The 19570-nt window shown below is 44.5% G+C and overlaps 1 protein-coding gene across 1 annotated transcript in view; it reads right to left on the bottom strand.

The window, feature by feature from the left end:
* The window catches only part of LOC147638261 (Golgi SNAP receptor complex member 1-2-like), a 41724-nt gene extending 23480 nt beyond the window's left edge, over positions 1 to 18244 (bottom strand). Inside the window, exons 1-2 of the mRNA XM_086798178.1 lie at positions 17951 to 18244; positions 9761 to 9963 (exon numbers count right to left, since the gene is read on the bottom strand). Of these exons, the coding sequence (XP_086654304.1) occupies positions 9761 to 9963; positions 17951 to 18179 (432 nt within the window). The 5' untranslated portion in view covers positions 18180 to 18244. The remainder of the gene's footprint in view (positions 1 to 9760; positions 9964 to 17950) is intronic.
* Positions 18245 to 19570: the final 1326 nt, after the last annotated feature.

Raw genomic sequence — 19570 nt, 5'->3', positions numbered from 1 at the left:
GGTTATCTTTACAAGGATGGTTCAACATTGCTTGCATGGGATGATGTATGTGGGGACTTGATTGAGTGCCCTACATTTGTGAGTAGAGATGACTATATACCTCAGGATAGGTATCATTATGACATGCATTCAGTGTTTGATGATGTGGATAGTGATGATGATGTTCATGCTATGACTACAGATGATTATATGGGTGATGATGATCGTAGTGATCATTCATGGGATACATTTTTTGAGTTATGGCATGACAGGTTTGGATCCCACACTGCATGTGGAAAAGGCACCAATATGCTCAAGTGGTCACCCGCACGTGAGCAAAAGCCAAAACAATGACTAAAATGCTCAAAATGACCACCCATGCATAAACAAGGGACAAGATGTACGTGTCAACGTCCCAAATACACTAAATGGCCAAAAATGTGCGCGTGAACGCCTCAAAAAAATAAACCAAATGGCCAAAAGTGTGCATGTGACAAGGGCCAAAATGCGCATTTTCATCTTCCGTTTCCTGACATGGCTTTGCCTGCAATCTTCTTGCTCCCCGACCCTCTGCTAGGCATTCTGGGCTGATCTCTCACTGGCCTCGAGTCTGTTGCCCAGGCGCTTTTGATGCGCAATGTAAGCACTGTATGCTACGAACGCTTTTGATGCACAATGTAAGCACTGTATGCGCAATGTGAGCACTGTATGCTACGAACGCTTTTGATGCACAATGTAAGCACTGTATGCGCAATGTGAGCATTGTAAGCGCTTTTGATGCACAATGTCTGTATGATGGGAACGCTGAAATGCCCGCCAATTACTTCTCTGTCTTGTTTAGTGAACAATGTAAGCACTGTAGGCAATGTTTGTATGCTCGAATCTTCCTCGAATCAGCCCTTCTGTGTGAAGGCTGTGGGCTGGTGTTGCTCGAATCTTGCTCGAATCAGTGTAGATGCTACGGGTAGTGTAGCTTTTACTTCTGGCAGCCCGACCTTGTAGGACTTGTGCCTGTAGAAGTCACGGAAGCAGCTGAGCTTCCCACTCACTACTACTGCATGTAAGGTGTGTTGAGCACGATGCTTTTTCTTTGGCTGCCACTAAACAGTACTTGTGCTTTGGATTGCACCACTGAATGATGCTTGTGCTGCAAAGAATGATGCGCTGAGAACTGAGAACGATGATGCTTTGAGTACTTGAGGACATTGTGGTAGCCCCTCTAAGAGAATATCAGCGAGCATATCAACCAAACACCTTAACTTAACAACTGAGCTAAGAATAAACAAAGTCAAACTTGTGCCTCTCTTTTTCGAGCATGTAGCTTGGTGGTTGGATTTTCCCAGCAAGGATTTGGGTTCAAAATTCGACTAGCCTATTTGAACCCGGCTAGCCTATACATGCATGTGTGACACCTATAGCTAAATAGATAATGTAATTTTATGCACATTCTTTTTTAAAATAAAAAAAGGGTGCAAAAGAATTTAAAGTAAATTTACAAAGCAATTTCTAATCAAGTATATATATTAACAAATGGGCCGATAACTTACAAAGGCAGGTAGCTTCTCTGTAGGGTTATCAAGCTCTCAAACTCGGATTTCTGTGTGTTTTCCCTCTCCCAACACACAGAAGAGAAGACCTAGTCCGGGCTCACAACTACCCAAGGGAAGGGGGAGGGCAGGTCGACCCAGGGGCTTGGGGAAAGATCTCCACCCGTTGGTCCAGGCGTGACCAGAAGCAGTCCAGTGGTAAGGTTTAGTCAGAGGTTCCGGGTCCAAAATCCTCCCAGCAAAGAAAATTTGGCTCATGGTCTCGCCTGGTGGACCGGTGGTGCCATACAGGATTTTTCACTGTCCCTGGACCTTTGGTGGGCCATCATGCTCGCTTCTGTGCCCTTTGTGTGAGTGCCTTGTGCTGCAGCAACCCCGCTAAGAGAATATCAGCGAGCCTGTTATTTTCATGTCTACGTGCTTCGCACAAAAGTGTTGCCATTGGGATCATAGATTTGACTTGACACACTTGCTCTTGTTTTCTCTCTCAGAATCAAGAAGAGTGACTGGAGTGAGATTTAGATCATGAGCACAAGCACCGACCCCTTCCGCAGGTAGGTGGTCTACTACAAGTCCCAAAATTAGATAACAATCATTCAAAGAATTTATGATCAATAATAAGATTTATTGAACTTTTGCAATTTAGTTCCACAAGGAATAGCTTAGCTGCACGCTTATGTATGATAAGAGGATGATATTACTCAAAGGGATTGGCCTATAACAGTGTAGGGTAGGGAACAAAAGGAGAAATAAAGACAGCTTGAAAGGATGGAAGATCAGACCAGCCAGAAGATGGAGCAAAGATGCCAGATATTAGCCTGTTTGGTGGGTTAAAAAAACAGCCATACACACGGTGGCCAGCCAGAAGTGTTGGGGCACTAAGGAGACTCCAAAGAAAAATATATATATATATTTTCCCAGGTGGTTGGCTGGTCAGCTCAGCTGCATAAGCTAGCCACCAGCTATGAAGGGGCGTTTGTGGTGAAATGAGAAGGAATGGGCTATTCTTAATTTTCTGGGAAAAAAGTACTATTAGAAATCCATCACACAGGTGGTGCATCCAATGTACGATTATGCATGGCTAAACCTCATTGTCACTTAGGTATTTGTTTTTTTCCTGATTAGGGGTCACAATGTGTAGCGCATTCACCTCTATGCTTAGCTTAGAAGAGTTGAGTAGGAGAGACATCTCAATGCTTGTGCTCACCTGGACCAACACTTGTTTCATGTAGAATACTCCTATGTGACCACCTCCACCATGTGGGCAGACAGGCCAAAGGCAGCCGGGGATACAGCCGGTCAGGCCATACAGCTACATGGGCAGGTCGGGCAGCAGAAATGCAGGTCAGGTTGGACACCTGGTCAAGCATGCGGATTCCTACCAAGGACCCCTCGTAAATAAGAATGCCTCCCCTCCCTTGTTTATTATCAATTATTCAGCCTTCTACATCTCTTATTAGCAGTCGAACAACTCATAAAAGCCTATGCGTGCCACTAAAGGCTTGCAGGAATCAACAGGAGACAGCCAGCGCTTGGGGGGACAACAACGATTTCATCAACTTGGGCTTTCTTCCTAATTGTTGAACTCTTGTAACTTCCAGACACCCATTGTACTTTATTGGATGTATTTACCTTACCCCCCCTCCCTCCCACTCCATAGTAGTTAACCAGAGCCTTGTATGTGATTTATCTCCACATTATAGAGTACGTCATACTTTTTTTTCTTTTGTATCCATTTGATGTCCATTGAGACATGATGATGATGTACACAAGTTTTGTCTCATAGGCCGTTTTTTGGCCTTTAGAAGACGTTAATAAATAGATCCCAGCATGGGAATGATGCTATTTGGACCATAGTTGATAGGTTTAGCAAGCAAGCTCACTTCTTGCCCGTCAAGAAAACCATTAAAGTTGATCATATGGTGAAGCTTTTTCTTGCTCACATCTTCAAGCATCATGGTATGCCTAAGTCCATTGTTGGGGATAGAGAGCCCAGAACTACGAGCCTCTTTTGGAGGGCTTTATTTGATAACACAGTAACTAAGCTTGAGTTCTCATCTGCTTATCACTGCCAAACAGATGGTCAAAGTGAGGCTGCAAATTCTACTATTTTGGATTTGTTGAAGTGTTATGTGGTAGATCAAAAGAGTGCTTGGGAGAAGTATCTTCCACTTGTAGAGTTTGCCTACAACAACACAATACATGCCTCCACGGGAAAGGCCCATTTGAGATTATTTATGGTAGAGTGGTCTTGCCACCCATCCTTCGTACAAAGGATGAGATTTTTGCAGCCGATGAGTATGTGTGTGTGACTTGGATGTAGCCTTTGCTCAGGTGCGGACAGCCATTGCAAGGTCACAAGACAAGCATAAGAGGGTTGCTGACAAGCATAGAAGGGACATGCAAGTCAAGGAAGATGATTGGGTATTGTTGAAATTTAAGAAAGCTAGGCTTCGGAAGAAGCTAGGACAAGAGGGAGCATATCCAAAGCTTTCTACTCGACATTATGGACCCTTTAAAGTGGTTGACAAGATCAATGAAGTGTCCTACAAGCTTGCTTTACCCAGTCATTGGAAGATTCACAATGCTTTTCACATGAGTCTTTTGCGGAAGTATATGGGGCCAGATCTAGAGAAGCCTATCATAGAAGATCCGCCAGAAGTTGATGAGCTTGAGGAGATCCTCCAGCCAGACCAGATTGTATTTCACAAGGAGAGAAAGTTACCACATGGGAAACTTTCCACGAGATACCTTGTGAAATTTAAAAATTATTTGCCAATTGATGCAAAGTGGGTAGACGAGGATTATTTTGCTAACTACCCTCAGCTTTTGCAAGCATATCTTGAGGCTTTTCAGTTGAGGACAACTGTTTAGAAGCCCGGGGGATGTCACCATTTAGTCCATCTCCATGTCTGAAGCCACTCTTCTGGGATTGTTACTCTATAGAGTGGCCAGATTTGTGCCATGTTCACATGGGCCAGGCCAGTTCACACGTGCCATGTTCACATGGGCCATTTAGTCCATCTCCATGTCTGGAGCCACTCTTCTGGGATTGTTACTCTATAGAGCAGCCAGATTTGTGCCATGTTCACATGGGCAAGGCCAATGTCCCATGTAAAAGGGCCTCTTTTGGTGTCACATGGATGGGAGTCAGATTTGTGCCACCTGTGTGTGACCAATACTGCATCACATGGATGGGAACCAGTTTTGTGCCACCTGTGTGTGACCTACTTCGTGCTGTATGGACGGGAGCCTGTTGGTGCCACCCGTGTATGGCTAGGATGGCGTCTTACCTATGGGATTGTCACTCCATAGGAAGACCAGGACATACATTCATAATTCTGTCGTGCCAGTTCTGTGCCCGACATGAACTTTTTGTACAAGTTTCACGAAAGGGAGATTTCGTCCATTACATGTGCACGTGCATTTATGACTGCATGCATAAACTTATTTTCACATGATTTGTTTGCGTGTGTTTGCCTGTTTTGCCGTGCCAGTATACTAGACGAGGACGCCCCCCAGTGCCCGTGGGAGTGCTGCTTGCTGACACATTGGTGTGACGTGTGAACCATAGTAGCAACGGAACAGGAACGGGAACGGAACGAAAGCACCACCAGGGGGACGGGAACAAGGGGGGGAACGAAAACAGGGAACAACCTATATAATTTCTAGAAATGACAATAAATCTCAACATACAATGCTCATTTATATAACCAAATTAATGCACCACACAATTTGCATGGCTAGATACTAACACAGAACAGATCTCACAAGTCAAAATAAATTAGCCCACATGTGACATCATACATGACATAAGTAACAAAAAGCACAAAATGTGGCCCGCGGCCTAGATAAAAGAAACAACCCAAGTCCAGAGTCCAAGCCTCAAGGTGACATGCAAATATTAAGGAGATATCATGCATGGCTACTGCCAGTGATGCCATCAAGCAGACTATAATCTATGTCATCCAAGAAAGCCATATCATCAAGACCAACATCTGCAACATCCAAATCTTCAACCCCATCCTGACCAGGATCAGCAAGTCCATGTGTCTCCTCATCATCCGAGGACTCCTCATCAAGCAATATAAACTTCTCTGGTTTGGGAGAAGCCATATCCCCAAGCAAGCGCAAATTAGCACTCACAAAAATCAAGTCATTGACTTGTTTTGTCCCAAATTTGTTCCTCTTCTTGGATGCAACATGGCCGAACATACTCCATAGTTGCTCAATCAGAGAGGAGCTTGCACCTTGAGACAAGATCCTTACTGCCAATGATTGAAGCTGTGGTGTACGAGGCCCATAATCCTCCCACCATAAAGCAGCCCCTATCTTAAATCTCTCTCTCTATGCATCAGCCGATCCAAACCTTCCCAACTTGCTGCGATAAAATCCAAGTTGGTCTTTCACCAACCTTCGTTTATCTGCATCACAAACCTGCCTAGAAAGCACTGTCTCCCAATCATCATCGGCCTCTTGTCCACATCCTTGGAACTCGGGATCCAAGACATACGCAGCAGCATGCATAGGAGAATGATAACCATTCCATCGTGCTTCACATAATTCTCGAACCTCTGCATATTTCTCATCAGACAAGCCCATTTCTCCTATTTTCTCGATCATTCGGTCAGCCGCCTCATAAACCTTGCCAATGCATGGCTCCCGTCCATCTGCAACCGTCCATCTGCAATCCACATCAAGCACATGATCGGCTTCATCATAGCATTGATAGTGTTGACTTCATCCCAAAATGTGAAGTCTTGTATGGTTCTTGCAACCTCTATGCCGGCTCTTGACCGAGAAAGAGCCCATCCCATCCACTCATTGCATACAACCAACTGCTTCAAAGGCAAGTGCACTTTAGATAACCTCTTCATCATGAGAAAGTTATAACCAAAGCGTGTCTCTGAGTACTTCAAGAGATCCTTTTTGGGCGATCTCTTGCGGAATTCATTCAAAATAAACTAATGGTTTTGAATGAAGCTTATTATCTCCTTGCCTTTTTGAATGTGTGGATCAACCCATGGCAAGCTGCCAACATACTTCAATAAGTTGCTCAAACAATGAGCAAAGCATGGACTAAATGTGATATGCGGATACCTATCTTCAAGCTTAAGAGCAGCTACTCTATTTGTTGCCTCACCATCAGCTAAGAACTAAATAACATTCTCTGGTCCAACCTTCTCAATACCTTCGGCCCACTCTTCCACAAGCTGATCTGCAATTTTTCCAATCCCAAAGACATCATGTGAGAAAATGAATTGCATTCTTCCTCGAGAATAAGCAACCTTGCCATGAATGGACCTTTTTTGAGTGTCACTCCAGCCATCTGCAATAAGTGAGGCCTGGAGGCTGGGGTGACTCAGGAGTCACGACTGGCTGCAGCAGGCTGCACTGTGCAAGTCGGCTAGACGTATTGCTTGGAGGCTGGTACACAGCAGTACGTACTACGGGCACTGGGCAGGCAAGCGACAACAGTACGGGCCCTAGCAGGCAGGCGACAACAGTACGAGCGGGCTGCAAGTACGGGCAAACTTTGGAAAAGCGGTGGGCGAAGCAGTACAGGCAGTATTTTTTTTTTTAATCCACGTCATCGTTCCCACATGGGGTAACGGCAGCCTATTGTTCTGCCCGGCGTTCCACGGCCGTTCCACCACCTGGACGTTCCTGAGCGTCGTTTCCATCGTTCCCTTCTTGTTGGCTAGGGGGGAACGCGTTCCACTATTCCCCATGGGGGGAAACGGGGTTCCCCTGCTACTATGGTGTCCAATCACAAGGAAAAAGTGTCCGTGAGTAAGCTAGGTTCACACCTAAACTAGCCAGGAGTGGACATGACCAACAATGTGAGAGTCCTCCTCGCCCCATGCCCCACCTATGATGTACTACACCCCACCATCTCCACAGGGTGGAATTAGTAGTATACCACCTCTCATGATTGTACATCTATAGCATGCTAGACAGTGACTGCACAGTGAACTACATATGACTAGGATTAGCTTTTCATTTCAATTTTTGTTTCCATGATACTCGGGACATGGACTTGTGGTATACAGATTTGTCTCATAGGCCAATCTTGCCTTCTGTAGACGTTAATATATCTTTTCTTTTCTTTTCTTTTTTCTCTCTCTTTGCAGACACAAGGACACATTCTTGAGAGAGTTCCAACCCCAGCCACACGCAACCCCCCCCCCTCTCCCCAGCTAGCCAACCTACCATCACAGCTTCTTATGGACCTAGGAGGAGAACACCCACACAGTGGATCCAGTGGGCCCACCTTGGGCTGTTGTTGCGGACCCACCTCACCCAAAAGGAGTTACCTCGAACCGGGCATGTGCACTCCACTGTGCCTGGTGCCCACAGCCCCTCAAACCACCACCACGATCCACTCATCAGCTCCCAATCCAAGACATACTCCAACGCCATCAAGCTACCTTTCCACATGACATAGCTGAGGGATGCCTCTCTCAGCCATACTCTGATGCTACTCTCATGTTTCATGTTCCTTGTATTCCATGATGAGATTTCCATGGACATATTTTGTGTCACTCCAATGAGATAGTTTTGATTTGTTCTATTTTATTTTATGTTCCATGATGAGATGTGCCATGGACGTTATTGTATGACTTTGGTCTCATAGGCCCATTGGGTCTTTAGCAAATGCTCTCTCTCTCTCTCTCTCTCTCTCTCTCTCTCTCTCTCTCTCTACCGGGGGGGTAGCTCCATAGGTTGTATGATGAATCATGATGGTCCCACTTTGTATCATATGGCTCGGATTTGACATTCTCAGCTCGTAGCTCTAGTCTTTGTTTTCTTTTGTACCATGATGAGATTACATGGACACTATTGTATCACTTTTGGTCTCATTGACCCCCTGGATCTTTTGAAGGCGTTTAATATAACTTTCTTTCTTTCTCTCTCGATATCCTTGATGCCCCCCTCCCCCTCCATTGGTTGTATGATGATGATGGCCCCACTTTGTACCATATGGCTCAGATTTTATATTCCCATCTCATAGCTCTAATTTTTTTGTTCTCTTTTGTACCATGATGAGATTACATGGACACTATTGTATCACTTTGAGTCTCATAGACCCACTAGGTCTTTTGAAGAAGTTTAATATAACTTTCTTCTTTCTCTCTCTCTCACACATAACCTCCCTTGTGCCAACTTGTCCATTTTTTCTTAGCTCAAAGGTTAAACTTGTCCATGTTTTCTTGCCTCAAAGGCCCAACTTGGCTTCTCTAGTGGCTCAGAGGTTAGACTTCAACACATGGCTCTGATACCATGTCGTGGGGCCAATTCCCAGGAGATTACCCATCCTAGTTGTATTCACGCAAATGCGCGCTTAACTAGAAGTTTCCATAAATTGGTCTAGCCATCCATACCCCGAAAAAGGTAATGGAGGACCTCCAATCTATCCATTTTGTGTAAATCTCTTAGTGCTACACTTTGGCACCACTTTTCTCAACACTCCATAGTGTGCCTTGACTCTGTAATCAGGGCAGCCACATGTGATGAAAACGGGAACATGTCTCCTAGCAATTCAAGCGTGTGAAGACAAGATGCACAAGCTCTGTGTCCTAACGACTATCATGAAAGATGATATTCTAGCACAAGCCTCAGACGATTTCAAGAATCACCATAAGACAATCAACTTAACAAGGTTATTAGACCTTCAGTGCTCACTTTGTGGTGGGAAAGCAATGTCTTCCACCAGCTTCCAACACAACTAGTAATAATCAAAAAGCGACAAGACACTCACTTGCAGCTTCAAAATGTGGTTGAGCAAAAAGATCACTGATTGTGAGTTTTGTGCTCCGAACATGAGTATTCTCTTGTTTTCTTATGCACTGGAATGATGGATGGGCTCACACTCAGCTGAAAAGGCATGAACCATGATTGCTTTACAAAATCTCCTAGAAAGAGAACATCTGAATGATCTTACACCAGGCTGAGCAGCAATTTCAACCTACAATAGCAAAGAGCATAGTACAAATGGCTTGACTTGAGATTATTCCTAAGAGGGTGAATTCACGCGGTGGTTATCTGAAGCTTAGAATTTTCTTTGTTTTTCTTTGTTACAGTACCATCAGATGTTGAAACACATAAATTTACACTAAAAGACATTATACAGCAGTAGTAGCTATGAAACCTGATGTATACAAAAGCTGAATTTGAGAAAAAAGTAGCATACTCCACAACATTTCGCTACATAGCCAGCGATCGACAATAACCTGAGTAAACTCATGAAGAATGTCCCTATGTTGTGCAAGCTTCTGAGTCACCGATGTAGTAGGAGCTGCTTCTGCTGTGCATCGGCTCATCGAGTCATTCACAACAAGCAACCTCTTTAACAAGGAATCTATCTCCACTTCCATAGACTTCCACGAGCCATCTCCTCCCAAAACATCAGGTGTAGATCCACTTTCCCCATATCCTGGTAAGAATCATAAAGTGCATCCTTTGACTACATATCGAAAGGAAGGAGGCAAAAGTTTGTAAAATTACCTAGATTGTGTTCCAGAGTATAAAAAATAAAGTTTACTTGATTTTCAAATAAGGTGGTTCTGGAATTCACATATGGAGTGTCACACACTTCACATGTTAAATCTGATGTGCACTACTTTGCCCTGCACTCTCATGACGGTGCTTCAATGGTGAGGTGAAGGAGATGGAGAATGGGAGAAGTTGTACAAAAGATAGCGGCATCCTGCACTTGCACAAAGTGGTTGGTCAGCGAGAAAAAGAGAGGTGCATTTTATGGATGTAAGTCCCCAACACTATTTTTGTTCCAGGAAAATCCATTGGTTGAAAGAATATACATCTGAAAATAAAAATTGTCTGCCAATCAGCGTTGTTCTTTCCGAGCTGGTTTTGTGCTGATATCAGGGCTGAAGGCTGTGCTTTTCTTTGCCAAGGGATGAAGTGGAAAGATGCAAAGAAGGAGAGAATTTTGCAACCTAGTTATACTGCTGGTCAGCCAGCTGTTTAAAAGCCCTAAAAATGTGATAAAAGTCACTAATTTGCTCATATTTGGCCTAAAAGTGTCCAACCCCAAGTCCCTTGGCCAGGCTAGTCTAAACACACATAGGCTACACAAGACTACTCTAGAGCTGCCAATGAGGTGATAGCTCAAGTGGTGAAGGTGTTTGCCTAGGACCAAGAGGTCCTCCGTTCAAAACCCCCCTTGGTGCTTCCTCGGGGGCATCGCCTACGGGCAGATAATTAAGCGCCTATGGGCGGGCACCTACGGGCGGTGAAAATCGGTAACTACGGGAGGATCTTGGGCCTAAGGCCAGTCTTGGGGGGGGGGGGGGGGGGGGGGGGGGGAGGAAAGACTAGTCTAGAGCTAGGTGACAAGAGCAAGGGGCTTGCACGCTTAACCATTAATGTAATTAAACACTTCTTTAGTTGGCCACATCCAGATTCCACAGAAACGACCCGTGATGAATCGAGTACAATGGGCATCTTCAAACAACTGTCATGCCCAAACATCAACAGAGATGGTACATAACTCTTGCCTGTGAATACATATGCATGTGTACTTGCTTGTACACTAACACCTTGCAACTTCACAACAAAAACAGGCCACCCACTGCTTGAAAAGAGTGCCGAGCAACTGGTACCTCAAGTAGAACAATCAACACGTACATATGGCGGTACAACTGGTACAATAAATACAGAAGGCAGTACAGCCTATACAAGTACAGCATCAGGTACAGAAGGCAGCACAGTAGGTGGCACAGCCAGAACAGCAGGTACAGTAGGTGGTGCAGCTGGTACAAGAAGCTGGTACAGAAGTTTCAGCCCGCTCTCCTCACATGAGGTAGCCAAACAGCAGGTATAACTGTATACATGGGTGGATAAAATTCGAAGTGGCTTGTGGGCAGCAAAAGGACAGCCACAGGGAAGCCAACGGGGCAGTATCAGGCTGCAGCCATCAGGTACACAGCAAGTACAATGTACATATGTCCAGGTTCAAGCTGGCACAGTGAGCATTACAGGCCATACAGAGAGGAGGTGGATGTACGAAAACGGTACAGGCAAGAGAAAGAAACAAAGAAAAGGAGAAAACCAAAGAAGGCATCTCAGATCTAGCACAGGTCTTGCTACATATTGAAGAACAACGAAGAAAAGACGCCAAAGCAAAAAGAAAAGCAGATGAAGAAAGAGAATTGAGACGTGCAAAGGAACAGAGGGATAGGGAAGCCGCACGCAAATTTGAGGAAGACCAACGCCGCAGAGAGAAGGCCGACCGAGAGTTCCAGCAAAGACTCAACTGGGAGGCCGTGCAAATCCAGAATCAACAAACCATGGCACAAATTCTGGCGGCTCTCCCTCATCAGGCAGCACCTTCCTCGTCCTCCACCACCCCTACCACCACCATCATACGAACCTCTCCAAATTTTAGTAAGTATCATGATAAGTGTGATCATGCTGCAGTTACTCAATTTATTCATTGATTTGAAGCACATTTTCCATTAGCTAAAATCACACATCCACAAGACAAAGCCCATGTGGCCACCTCCCAACTCACTGGGGAAGCTGTTAATTGGTGGCAGCATTGGCCACAACTTCACACAGACCCCAGCACATGCCAAGTCCGTTTTCATAGGAACACCTTCGTGGCTGATCTCAAAGCCCATTTTCTTCCACCACAATACATGACCAATCTTGAGGATGAGTTTTACAAACTCACTCAGGGTGGTTCCCTTGTTTTGACCTATTTAAACAAGGTCATTACACTAGCCCAACAATTGGGCATATCGGAAGAAGATAAGCTCAAGCAGTTTATTCGAGGTCTAGACACTACCATTAGGTACCCACTGTGGAATTTTGAGCCTCAAACTTATGCACGGGCACTGACTCTCGCCCAAAATCAAGAGCTGATGCTAAACGGAGGTAAGCCCAAGCATGTACAATCTACCCCAAAGCCCCAATAGCAATCATCCACCCAGCAGTCATCTACCCAGGGTAAGGGGGCTCAGAACAACAAAGACCAAAAGAACCAAAAGAAAAATTATTCGGGTCAATCGGGCCATAAGAAATATTATAAGCCCAGGAAGACTCCTAAGGAAAAAGCTAAGGAGGGCATAACCGGAGGTTATCTCCAGCCTAATGAACAGACACGGTACCGGACAGAGAAACATTGTTTCTTCTGTCACAGTGTGGGACACGGGAAGAAAGATTGTCCTAAATTCTAGGCTGAAAAGTCTGCTAAGGCATCCACCTCCACGATAGCCATCGTAGAATCATCCACACCTCCACCATCAGCCTCGAATGCCGTTCAGCTTTTACCCTCTTTGAATTCAGTGCCACCAATGATATTTGATGATAAGCAGGAGGGTGAGGTTGAGGGCAAGACAAAGACTCTCATCCGTGCCTATGGCACTATAAAGGGACAGCAGTTCATTGTCCTCTTCGACATGGGCAATCTGAGGATGCCATCTCTCCACAGTTGGCTACCAAGATGAGCTATACCTTGGTTCCTTATCATTTGGATGTGGACGGGTTTACCCCTGGTCTACGTATGCACATTACTCATAAAGCTCTACAATTTGAGTTTCAGCTTCAACGGGCAACATTTCAACCGGATTTCATTGTCTCCCCTCTCTTAGGGTGTGACATGATCCTCGGGATCTAGTGGTTTAGACAATATGTGTCATGTGCATGCTTGCCCATGGACATTTTCTGGAACTAATCCTGAAGGGGGCAACCAGAAAAACAGATTAGAGCTAGAATTTTGAGCACAAAGTGCAGATATGGCAGTGATGGACTTACAGCAAAGCATGGAAGACAAGGAAGGGGTGCTGTCGGCTGCATGACAAGGGAGTCGGCTGTACCCGAAGAAGGCGGCAGCAGCAGGCGCTTCAGCGTTTATGGAGATTAGGCTTAATCGGCTGCCCGACCAGCATTTATGGAGAATCAAGCCCAGTCGGCTGGCCGACCAGCAGTCGGCCAGCTCTTCTATTGTCCAAAGAGCCTATAAATAGGCATGTTTGCTCATTGTGTTACTCATTCATTCCCTTAAGGAATGGGTCCAAGTTTAGGACTGTTTTGGTGATTTACACCTTTTCAAGAAGGCAGCCTTTGGCTGTAGATTGTAGGTACCTTTTGGTACCATATGATTATACTGAATTTCCAGCATCTCTCTCTCTCTCTCTACTCTCCCTTCTATCTGCGTTACCGCATGTTCTCAGAAGTGTTTAGGGCTGAAAGAAGATCCCCAGGGCTTCCGCGTGTTACCATATGCACCCAATCCTGATTGGAGGCAGGACACTTCCACCATCATTGAAGGCTTTCCTGAGCCTCTCATGATTCGCGGGGATCGGAGCATTCCTAGCATTCCACTCATTTTCCACATTCAAGCCCAAAGAGCGATCAAAAAAGGAGCAGAGTGTGCTTTATTGTACGTCCGCTCTCAGTCTAATGCAGTTCAGGTAGCACCCGCAGGGAGCAGCGGATGGCTGGTCTAGACCTAAGGACCATCGCATAGAGTTGGTTCCTGGTTCAGAACCCCCCGACAAGTTTCCCTACCGCCTTTCCAAGGAATCGGAGAGCGAGTTGGAACAACAATTATCTCAATTACTCCAGTCCGGTTTTATCCGACCATCCTCCTCACCATTTACCGCTCCCATTCTGTTTGTCCAGAAGAAAGATAAGTCTACACGATTATGTGTAGATTACATGGCGCTCAACAAGCTAACAGTGAAGAATAGGTTCCCCATGCCCAGAATAGAGTACATCCTCGAACGACTCATTGGTGCAAAGATTTTTTCTAAGATAGATCTTAAGAGTGGCTACCATCAGGTTCAAATCTTCGAGGCCGACATTCCAAAAACGGCCTTTAGGACCGAGCGTGGCCACTACGAATTTGTGGTGATGTCCTTTGGTCTCACCAATGCACCGACGACGTTCAACAAAATGATGTCTTGGGTTTTTTGGGATCTCATTGGCAAATGCGTCTTCATCTTCTTAGATGACATTCTTATCTTCTCAGGGACTGCAGAGCAACATGAGCGAGATTTGGCACAAGTTTTGCAACTATTGCAAGACAATGAATTGTTTATCAATGCCAAGAAGAGTGAGTTTGGAGTACAAGAAATCCGTTACCTGGGATACATCATCAGTTCTTCAGGTATTAGCCTCGACCCTGAAAAGGTACACGCCATTCTCAGTTGGGATGTTCCCACTACAGCCTAGGAAATCCGTTCATTTGTGGGCCTCTGTCATGCCTACAGCACACATATGGACAAGTTTTCTAACCTTGCAGCACCTCTTACTGACTTGCTCAAGGGCGTGAAGACTTGTCGTCAAAAAGTGTCCGTCACGGGCAAGGCTCTAGAGGCATTCAAGGCCATGAAGAAAGTTGCCTCTGAGTCTCCAGTTTTGAAGTTCGCATCATGAGATGATCCTTTCGAGACAATAATCTTGCCATTGGAGCTATTTTACAGCAAGATGGTAGGCCAGTGGCTTATTATAGCCGCAAGTTGAATAACACCGAGAAGAATTATTCAGTGTATGACAAAGAGCTCTTGGGGGTGATGACCGCTCTTAAACATTGGAAGCACTTTCTTTACAGGAGGGACTTCACAGTTAAGACGGATCACCAGGCACTTAAATGGTTGCAAACCATGCCTAGTGCTCAATGGAGTGACAAGCAGTCCCCATGGAGTCAATTGTTCCAATAGTTTGGGGGAATGATTGAATACGGTCCAGGCAAGCATAACCCCGTTACCAATGCTCTTAGTCATAAGGGCACTATTCAGACATTGCAGGAGTCCATTGTGCTTGAAATTCAAGGCAAAGACTTAGACACTATGTAGGCACAGTAACCGGATTCGGTAAAGTTCGGGACTCAATATCAATTGGCCCTCAGCTCTGACCTAGGTCAGATGCGTCGAGATGTCTACCAACATGTCCAATCATGCCGATATGTCAAAAAGTGAAAGTACCTCATACCAAACAAACAGGGTTGCTACAACCTTTGCCTATTCCTGAGGGACCCTTTCATGACATCAGTATTACATTCACAAGTAGATGAGCTTGACAAAATTTTAGAATTAAAAAGATCATCAAAACAACAAAATGACTCAAAGATTGGATCAAAAAGAGCTTCATATATATCCTTGGCTGAAGCCTGAGTTAAGTTTACATTACAAAATCCACGATGCACATCACCCCAGATTACATACAATTCACTGTCATGAACAAAGGAAAGCCTATGAGACCAATAATCTAACATCATCATCTCGCTCGACATTCCCAATATCACGTCCACCCTGTCAAGGTTCATGATGTGGAAGTACAAAGCCTCTCGATAGTCCTAAATCTAGACCTCCAACCAAGGCACCATTCAATCCCACACTTCCATGTCTGTATCCCTAGCAAGATTGACTACATAATGGTGATCACTTTCCACTGTGGATAGCCGGAGTGTCTACACCAAACGTGAAGAAATAAAATTATGGGTAGAGCCATGGTCAAACAAAATCTGCACCTAATGGCCACCTATAGATCCCTCAACTCGGAGATCATGTGGACCAAAGGTAGACTCACTAATCTCACACCCCTAGCAAATATTACTATCCAAAGATCAAAGAGTTACCTTGTAGTTACATAATGTGTACCGAGGTCTTACCCTCCCAAGACAACTTCTTCAAACAATCCCTATAGTGATAACCGGGCTGGTTGCACTCGAGGCATAGGTTGTTCTTCCGTGCCTCTACCACCTATTCCTCGGTAAGTGGCGCAAACCTTCACTTGCCTCTAGAGTGCTCCTTGGGATTACGCTGCGACAACTCACTCTCCTAGGATGCTACAACATGCCTTCGCTTCCTGTCTTTAGAGGATTTTTGGCTCTTGCGTGAGGAATCACTTGCAGGCTTACCATCCCTTTTGACTACAAGGGTATCATCAAAAAATTTGGCATATCGATATATATCGTCCAGTGAATGAATATGGTTCCAAAGAACCTCACTCTAATAATCCAGCAGAAGACTGAACAAATATAACATGTAAACCAACACGTGGGTCCTCAAGAGCCTTACAACAGTTCACCAAGTCTTTAAACTCTTGGGAATAGTTGTCTAGGCTCTTCTTTCCCATATCCAATTTAAACAACCATCGGAAGTTGTCTATCTTATTAATAGAGACAAATTGAGTCTTAAACACATGCTAAAAATTAGTCCATGTTGTCGGCTTCACTCGGAGGTCCTTCCATCAGGCAAATGCTTTACCCTCGAGCACAATTTGAAACTGACTAACATGTTGAGCTTCAATGTGCTTGTACAAACCCAAAAATCTGTCCACTTCCCAAGCCAGCACAATCCTCACCAAAGAAAGGTTCCAAATGAAAGGAAACTTGCAAAGAAGGAGGATTACTAGCTGCAGCTTGGGTAGCCTGGGAGCATAGCTATCGGGATTAACATATGCACATGGCATCCCCTCTTGCTAAGCTTGGAGCATTAGGGTACTCCATACATCTTATCCTCCTCCAAACGGGATTTGGAGACTCGATCTCAGTTCTAGTTCTGGTTTGGCTTCTAGCTTCTTTGGCTCTTGTTCTGGCTCTAGCACATGCATCCCAAGTAATGGCACCTCCTTGAAAACACCTCCTTCTGTGTTCACGTCTCCCGAGAACTCCTCACTTGGAAGCTCAACGCTCTCAATCTTGGGTTACTTCACAACGCTAGGTGATTCCTCCTTGGCCTTTGTTGATGCTACCCTAAACTATGCCCATGTTTCCCTGATTGATATGTGCCCAACTTTGCTCCTACAGTCCTCTGTTGCCTATACTCGCCCATGATTGTTCGTACTAGGCTTGGAGTTCTTGTTCCCTTTTGTATCGTTCTTCGTCTTCCCATCTCCAACGCCTTTGCATAGTCTCATATTCACGCCGTAACTCTTCTTTCCAAGCATCATTGCTCTCCATTGAGGTGAGGTTTTGGTGGAGGGAGTATCAGAAAGAAGTCTTAGCTCTAGGGATGCTAAGCCATCGTCCAGTTTCAGTATCACTTTGGTCTCATCTGCACAAGCATAATGCCTGAGTTTCCTAGATTGAGTGCCTAAACTTCATAGAATAAACAAAGGTTCAAAGCCTAATTTTCCAAAGCATATTCAGTTTCTTGAGCACGGGTTCCGTTGAAGGAAACGTTATGGCTGATTGACAAACGCAACGGTCCAGCAAGTGAGAGGTTCAAAGGTTCAAAGCCTAATTTTCCAAAGCATATTCAGTTTCTTGAGCACGGGTTCCGTTGAAGGAAACGTTATGGCTGATTGACAAACGCAACGGTCCAGCAAGTGAAAGGTTTAGTGCTTAATTATCACTTAACATTGGTTTTCTTACTTCGCATAGGTGAGTGCTTAATTCTTACTAAGCAGATTTGACGACATTAAGAAAGGGCAAGGGGGTAGAAACTGACCGCCATTGGCGAGCATGCCCCCTAGCTTTGCATAGGAGGAGAGCTTGAGATCAAGGTCCCCTTCTAGTTTGCGTGCTTCTCTGCGAAGCTCCTCCCACCCTGTATCCAGGTCCTTCATTGTTGTCAGCTCCACTTGGTTACCTGATAAAAACAATATGCAGCACACGGAGCTGTTGTAAATTGTGAAGCACAACCCTTGGCGATCAAAGACTGCTACGTGCAACAGCATAATAATGGTTAAGCATTTAATCCACTTTTTGCCTTGGCTTTTGCAAAAAGCAAGACCAAGCGGTTCACTACTTTTTTGAGAGTTTAATTATATATTTTACTGATACCAACACAACTAGACGCGGAGATTAGCCAAGAGTGATAACCTCTTTAATCACCTTAATTTTGTGATTAACTTATTGATTAACTTGGATAGATATTAGTCCATTAACTAAGGTAAAATTTTGCAAATTTTGTGTCCAGAACTTTTTTATTTTTTCAAAAAATGTGCTAGGATTTGAGGTTGATTTTAGAGGAATTTCATAACAAAAGATTGTTCTAAGTTAAATGGCCTTTGGACCACTTGAGCCCAATGTGGGACAACTAGACAGAAACCCTTCTCTTTTCCTCCTCTCTTCCAGCATGCCCGATCCCCCGCCCCTCAGTCTTTGGCCACGATCCCCTCATCAGCTCTAGATCTAGGACATGCCTCATCACCCCATCAAGCTACCTTTCCACATGACGTAGCTAAGGGAGAGACCATACTCATTAGCCCCATGCTTTAATATTTTGGAGAGTGGTATACCATCTATTGGGGGCTGATGATCCTCCCATGTTTCGTGTTTCATGCTCCTGGTATTCCATGATGAGATTTCCATGGATAGTTTTGTATCACTCGAGTGAGATAGTTTTAATTTGTTTTATTTTATTTTCCATTCCATGGTGAGATATGCCATGGACATTTTTGTATCGCGTTGGTCTCATAGGCCCATTGCGTCTTTAGTAGACACTCTCTCTCTCTCTCTCTCTCTCTCTCTCTCTCTCTCTCTCTCTCTCTCTCTCTCTCTCTCTCTCTCTATTTGTGGGCAGGCAACATGAAGGCTTCAAATCTAAGATATGAAAGACTTAAAAGAGCACAACACATCAATGAATCGTTCCATCAGCAAAGTCAAGGAGGTAACTAAACTTAAAGTAGTATTTTCCATTCAAAAATGATTTGGGGAAAGTATTGGAAGCATTCACATTAAATAATAATAATCACAAGAAGCAATGACACCCAGTTATAAACAAATGCCACTAAAAAGCACAATGAAATTTTGCAAAAGGAATACGAAATGAAATACAACAAACCTTGCTTGACAAAATCACTAAACTAAATGAGGAAATGATGTATAATTTGCATGCAAAGAGTGCAAGAATGGCCCTTGACATGCAAGCGATGCAAAACACATATACATGAAAAGCAAAAACATAAGGATGAACAAATTATGTCTCCCCAACAATAATTGCAAAAATGACGATATGCACAAGCTAGTGGAAGAGGTATGGAAAGCACATGCCAATACTACATAGGAAACCATAAGTGGAGAAGAGAATGTATTCCCAAGCAAAACGAAGCTCCACTTGAAGAGA

This window comes from Cibotium barometz, chromosome 5, assembly GCF_041138505.1.
Source record: "Cibotium barometz isolate CiBa-2024 chromosome 5, ASM4113850v1, whole genome shotgun sequence".
Lineage (NCBI taxonomy): Eukaryota > Viridiplantae > Streptophyta > Polypodiopsida > Cyatheales > Cibotiaceae > Cibotium > Cibotium barometz.
This window is presented reverse-complemented; position numbering and strand designations above follow the sequence as displayed.